General features: G+C 44.9%; 1 protein-coding gene across 1 annotated transcript; it reads right to left on the reverse strand.

Moving 5' to 3' along the window:
- On the reverse strand, positions 1–4,212 carry LOC311210640 (anterior gradient protein 3-like; the record flags this gene model as incomplete). The annotated part of the gene is made up of 7 exons (XM_084288645.1): positions 1–50; positions 1,135–1,218; positions 1,793–1,856; positions 2,320–2,396; positions 2,729–2,781; positions 3,118–3,181; positions 4,074–4,212. The coding sequence occupies 7 exons, from the start codon at positions 4,210–4,212 to the stop codon at positions 1–3; spliced, it is 531 nt and encodes a 176-aa protein (XP_084144771.1).
- Between the last annotated feature and the right edge of the window lie 2,362 nt (positions 4,213–6,574).

A 6,574-nucleotide genomic window follows, 5' to 3' on the forward strand; every position in this document is an offset into this window, starting at 1 on the left:
TCAGAGCTCTGTGTGCAGAAGCAACTTTGCTTGTCTCATGTTTTCAATCACTGTGGAGAGAGCACTGAAGTTACTAAAGATGACAGGAGAAGTTCCTATATCTGTAGAGCTCAAAAATCAGAAATTAAAGCTATTCAGGACAGCTGGACTTCTAAAAAGTCTTAATATTTCTTTCAATTTTAATGGGTAGTTTTGACTAGTTATTTATTCTCAGCAGCAAAGTTTTGACTGGAATTAGCTGCTAGAAAATATTAAATAACTGGCTTAAGAGATTTTTTTTTTTTTGGACTATTTTTGGTAACAAATATTATACTGTTTTAGTAGTCGAGTGACAAAGTGCCATTGAAATACTGATTGGGGTTCATTTAGTGCAGTTCACAGGTTGCACAGATGTTGTTTTCTGTGTTCCTCTGCAGGTGTCCTTTGAGCTTCAAAGCTTTGTCTGAGTGCCAGGCAAAAATCTGTGTACTGCTGAAGTGGAAAAAATAGAGGACTGTGAACCCAAATCACAGCCTCATTGTTATCCTGCTTGTCTGTGGAAATGCGTTTTGGTTACCCATAATTTCTGAATCTGGTTTACCCCAATTTACTATGATCTAGGGGTTGAGACCTCAGAAAAATGCAGTTTTCTAAGTGTTAATGAAGTGGACAGCCAGGAGAGGGGTGTGTAGAGACACCAACCCATAGGCATTAACTTCAGTCCTCAGTGGAGTACGTATTTTTAAACCTTGTTTACCCCTAGGACTGGATTGAAACAACTTCAGTGGTTCAGATTATGAAGCAGAGCAGCAGTGCACTGAAGTCTGCAAATGTCTTTGACCAAAGCAGGTGGGTTTTGGGGGCAAAACTACAGTGTTTGAAAACTCCACCAGTTCCCTAACAGTCCTCAGAGGTTCAGACACCAAGGACAACTCCCCATAGTTTAGTGCCCTGTTCTTCAGAAATATTCAACATTGTCTTCCCAGATGATGCTTGGACCAAATTTATATCATGTTTCTGAAGTGCTGAGAATGGATCTTACTACGGAAACTGACCCAGTATTTCTCAAGATTCTCTTATATAGCCTTCCTTTACCTGTATTTGTTTTGTGTAAACTTTATGTGGTTAAAAAGGGAATCAATTTATTTCACTCACAGGTCAAAATATCTTCTGGTTCGTAAGCGTACATCCTGTTCCCATATTTGCCAGTTAGATCAGCTCGAACTGTCAAAGAAGGGTCTTGAGAGAGGAAAAAAAAAAAAAAGCAGGACATTAGTAATACACAGCTTATGAAGTGAGGCAATGGCAAATAATAAGGGAAGAGAAAAATCTGAGGCCTTTTACAGTGGTGTTGATTGGCGGAAAGGTAATCTTGAAGCACCGGGCTTGGACAGAGCCTCCGCCATTCATCTGAGGACAGGCTTATAGTAAGGGGCTGTGTTCAGGTGTAGGGTGTCACAGACAGGACCAGACTCTTAGAGGATGTATGCTCATTGTTAATACGAGTGACATGCTGTTTGTTTCCACCAGTGGAGTGAGCCTGTCACGGTCCTGTTTTTTTCTTTAAAAAGGTGGTAGTGTTTTTTGGATGTTTGACTTTAGCTGCTAAAGAAGTAATGTGAAATAAGGCCTGATTTGGGCTTCTCAACATGAGATGTTCCTTTTGAAAGTCTGGGCTATTCTCACAGCTTTAGTGCTGAAAAGAATGTAAGCTATTACTTGGAGTAACATGAATTCAGTGGAGACCATACAGGACAAAATGCTGCCAAATGGTTGTTTTATTGTGATTGTTCCCCTGGATCCAGAGACTCACCCACAAAGAGGATCCTAGGGACGTAATGGCCATCGGGTGCCATGTTGTCATCACTGCTGGAATGCTGTCAGATAAATAACCTCTTTTAGTGAAGGGTAACTGTCAAAAAGCTCCTCCAAGTGCTAGAAATGGACTGAACCAGCTAAGCTAGTTTCAATTCTGGTGTGATCAAGTGGGGAGTTACCCTGTTCTGTCCAAGCTGTCCCATGTTAGATGCCTGGGGAGGACAGAAACACCAGGCAGGTGACTGAGAAAGCCTGATGACTTTTTAAAGAAAAAAACAAACAACCTTTATCAGTGTATTACTTGTTTGCAGTATACAGAATGGTATTTCCATACCAATAAGTGTGTGTATGAAAGTGTCTCCCTGCCATCTCTCCAAGCAGGAGCTGTGATGGTGTTCTGCAAACCAGAGAGTTTCAAATACAGCTTCAAAGCTGTGCAAAGAGAATCCATTTCTACTATTAATATGGATTACTCCACTCCCTGGTAAACATTTAGATTAATATTTTAAATTACAAGCTTACCACCAGATTAAGCATGATGAAGTCCTCCTGGGCCATCTGCTGGATCTCTGGGCTGGAAGCAAATGCCTTCCTCAAAGCTTAAAAAAAAAAAAAAAAAAAAAAAAGCTTTATTTGGGTGGGGGAAGAAAAAAAAAAACAAACAAGAATCACTGCTTTTCATGGTCTTGCGGTACCTTAAGTTGATCATAAACCTACCAGTAAAGCAAGACTTTTCTGACATGTGCATATCACAGAAAGTTTGGAGGACTTGGTTGTAGTAAAGTAAAATGCAGAAGATGTTTAGTCCTTGGGGCACTGAAATGCTGATGTATGGAGAGAGTTCCTTCTCAGTGACAGAACACATCATGAATGTGCATGGCTTGAGAGATTTACATCCCCAGTGTTGTCCGGAAAGGCTTGCTTTGCTCACCTTGGCTGTAGGGACACTCTTCCAAGTGGTGAATAACCATCAGTGGCTTCTTGCTGAAATGACATTGCAAGAAAGGAGTGGGGAGGCAATTCAGGGCTCTTACAAACAGCACTTACAAGGAGTCAAACCACTAAGCTGCTCCAGGAGCATGTTAGAAAAACCACCTGCTGCTCCAGGGCAGCAGATTAGAAAAGATTTGGAGAAGGATGTGAGACTCAGCCCTAGAAAACGATCTCCCAGAAGGTGAGCTCCCACCAAAATCTCGTTCAGCCTCTACCATACAGGTGAACGCTGCTTGCACAGTGCCCAGTCTGAGCATCACGTTAGAGCACAGCTTTGTTCTGTTTTGTTGAATGTATGAAGAGGCATAGGAAGAATGGAGGATTTACCTGTGTTTTGATCGTGCTAGACCTTCTTCGTATGTCTGCACCCACTCAATGTCATCTCCCCAGCCTGTTGAAAGAACCTTTAGTTAATTTACTGCTCAGTTTGGATGAGGACATTCTGCTGGAAGTCACACATGAGTGCAGGTGCCACAAACTACACCCCTTCCTTCAGGGTAGCCAGACCCCTGCAAGTTCTTGTGGGTACCAGGAGAGTCCCAAGCAGAAAGGTATAAAGAAACAGATGACAGGGAGAGGGAGCTGAAGTGCCACCTTTCCCGGGTTTCAGATGATGGATTAGGATTACAGACAGGTATTTCCAGCCCATTATAAACTGGGGCCCTGAGTTCCTCCCTGAACACTCTCCCAAAATGTCAACCCAGGCTCCCTGTTTGCATCCTGCAGTAAGGGATTGGTGGGCTGGCGTTAGGGTGGGTAGGGATGCAAGCGTGCTTTTGGCATGATGTGCCTGGATGTGCTCACCTGATGGAGCAAAGCTTGGAACCCCTTCCAATCAGTGCCCTGCTCATGAGCTGCATAACTCATGGAAAGCGGATGTACCTGCTGACCTATGATGCTGGCAGGAAAAAGGACAGCAGAAAAATTGAGCTGGCTGCTGCTTGGCTCTGAGACTGCAGCCTCCTGCCAACTTAGCATGGTCTGGGAGGGTTGAGAGCTGCTGGTGGGGCTGCCTGTTGGGCGCAGCTTCTGAAAAGCTGATCAGCAGCCAGCCTAACAGCCTGGCTCCTGGCTCCATCTTCAGCCCAGGTTTGGAGCAAAGAATCTGTGCCTGTTCCCAAGTACAGAGCGTGAAGACTTCTCCCTTACTGAATGCAACAGGGCTCCCAGCTGCTGCTCTCAGAACATATCCTGCTTGGATGAGCGGTTCGAGGTACATGCTAGGTGCTGTGACAGGGAAATACGAGTGCTTCGGGGCTGCCTCATGCATCCCGGTCACTCACCTCGAGAGAGAGTCTGTGGGATCCGTATCTGAGCGGGGCTACCCTCCTCTTCTTTGCGCAGCTTCTGAACCTTTTCCTGTGCAGCTACCATTACGGCATTGCAGAGAAGGAGGGAGCACAGTAATAGAAAGCTGTGCATGCTTCTGGCTGAGAGAGAAAGGGTTGACTTGGGCAGAAGTTGGCAAATACTGGAAAGAAGCCCCCAAAACATTCATCTCCCTGTTAGAAATAGTCTAACCTCCAGGTGTCAGAGCAAAAGCTTAGGGAATGTTTAAAGTGATTCTGAGGGTTTGTCTAGCTGGTTGATCTCACCAATAGAAAACTGCATCTATCTACAGCAGCAACAACTGCTTAACTCTGTAGCTTGCCTTGCTGCTGAATTTCAGCATTTGTGTGCATTTTTCTTGACACTCACCCGCGTAGAGATAAGCTGCTCAATCCACTCTGAAGTGGTCTGTATATTCAGCCCAGCATAGGTCAGCCAGAGCTCCAGATAGCTCTGGTGGGAGGTAGGGTGGCAGAGGAGCATTGCAGGTAAGGTCAGCTCTGTCTGAATGCACCTGGAGCCTGCTGGGTGACTTGGGAAAAGTAGGCTGAAACAGCCATGGGGCAGCAGGTGCCGTCTGTCCTGCCAGCCATCCTTTTCAACACATGAGATCTCTGTGTATGTTACCTGGCTTGGCCAAGCAGTCCTCACCTGGGTGCTGTTCACTGGTCTAATCATCAGCAATTAAATCTAGCAGCAGCCCACCCACAAAGAGCAGCTGTACTGATGGGGAAGAAATGCCTGGTCCTCCTCAACAACAAGCCTAAAAAGCCACTTCCATGGAACTGGTCTCTCACCTGGTGGCTCCCGTTGATGCCTTGGAGTGTCCTTGTTGCTGTCTCTGCCCCCTGCCCAGGTAAGGCAAGGTCCCTTTATACCTCTGTATTTGCACAGTGGCTGGGCATGGACGTGAGCTGGAGTTCCAGGATATCCTGCTCCTGCCAAGGTGCAGAACAACCTTCTTACAAAAGCCGTCCTTAATCAGCCCAGCAACATGCATGTTTTTAATCGAGGCTTATTGATTTATTGAAGCATTCACACAGCCTGTGCTAGACACGCCTGGCTCCCTGGGGATGATCTGTGGGTCTCCAGGTACTGTGAAGTCCCCTAGAGCCAAACGGAGAGATGCAGAGGAGATGCATACACCTCTCAGTGCCTTCAAACCAGGAGCAGGGCAGAGAATAGTACTCTTAGAAGAGCCTTAGCATATTCCTGTATAAAAAATACTACAGAAAATAAGAAATCACAATGTAAAAGGCAACAACGTGGTATGACTGAGCCATGTTACAGTAACAGGGAACAGCAGCAAAATGAAAGGGCCATGCAAGGATAAGAGAGGTGAACGTGTGGGATGAGCAGGGCTTGCTGCACAGCCTGAGGGAGATGGCCTTTCCCCGTCATAAATCTTAAGTGAAGCACCGACTTCCAGTGGAGGGATGATAATTCTGGGCAAAGCTTTTATGGTCTCACATGAAAAAGACCAAAATTCCCATTGTGGAACCAACCACCAGCCTGTGAAGAAATTCCAGCTCTGCTTTTGTACATGGTCAGATTTTCTTCTTCCTTTGAAGACCTCAGTGAAACAGCTCTGGGCTGCTAGCGACCTAGACTCTGATAGTGATGGCTGTGCTTCAAGAAGGGGGCAAATCTCAGGGGGAAAATGGGCATAAATGAGCCACTGAGGAAACTTCACCAGTGTTTCACCACCAGAGGCTTACAGGATTACAGGGGATAGAGAGTTGCTGAAATGTGAAGCGTTACATGTTTCCTGAACTGCGTGAAATTTGGATATTAATTACACGGGGAAGTTGCATTGTGCAGAAGAAATTTGATGGTCACTTCAGTAAAATTCAAAAGCTGAGCTCATCTGCAAAACTAGCAGATAAAAATGGATGTGTGCTGCTGTGCTCTGAATGACAAGCCTTCCTGAATTACAGGAGAAATAAAAGCCAGCATGGACAGCTGTGGAAGAAGTTGGGAAAATAAAACTAGTGTACAGCCAGAATTGAAAAGTAGGCGAAGGGATGGGGGGAGCAGGGGTACATGTGGGTCAAGGGAATGAAGTGATGCTGCTGAGACCCAACTCTTGTGAAAGATTCCAGTTATGGCAGGGTGGATAGGATAGATCCATACCAGAACAGCAGGCATGATGTGTATATAATACACTGATCAACTGAAAAGGAACTGTTTCTCTTGATTAAAAACAAATCTGAACATGCAGCATATGGGTATTCATTGCAAAACTAATTCTACTCGATTTAACTGAATCAATCAAGGTTTTCCATTAATGCTCCATGGAGTAAACATGTTGCAGTTTGCAGCCTGCTCATGGTGGTTTTATCTTATCCAGTAACCCAAATACAACTGGCCAAAACAAATCTGTGCTAGAGTTCTGAATAGTCCCTCCATTAACTATCTTAAGCAGGTAAAGATAAGAAAAAAAATATATTAAGGT

The sequence above is a fragment of the Netta rufina genome (assembly GCF_964035555.1).
Source record: "Netta rufina genome assembly, chromosome: 6".
Taxonomy (NCBI): Eukaryota; Metazoa; Chordata; class Aves; order Anseriformes; family Anatidae; genus Netta; species Netta rufina.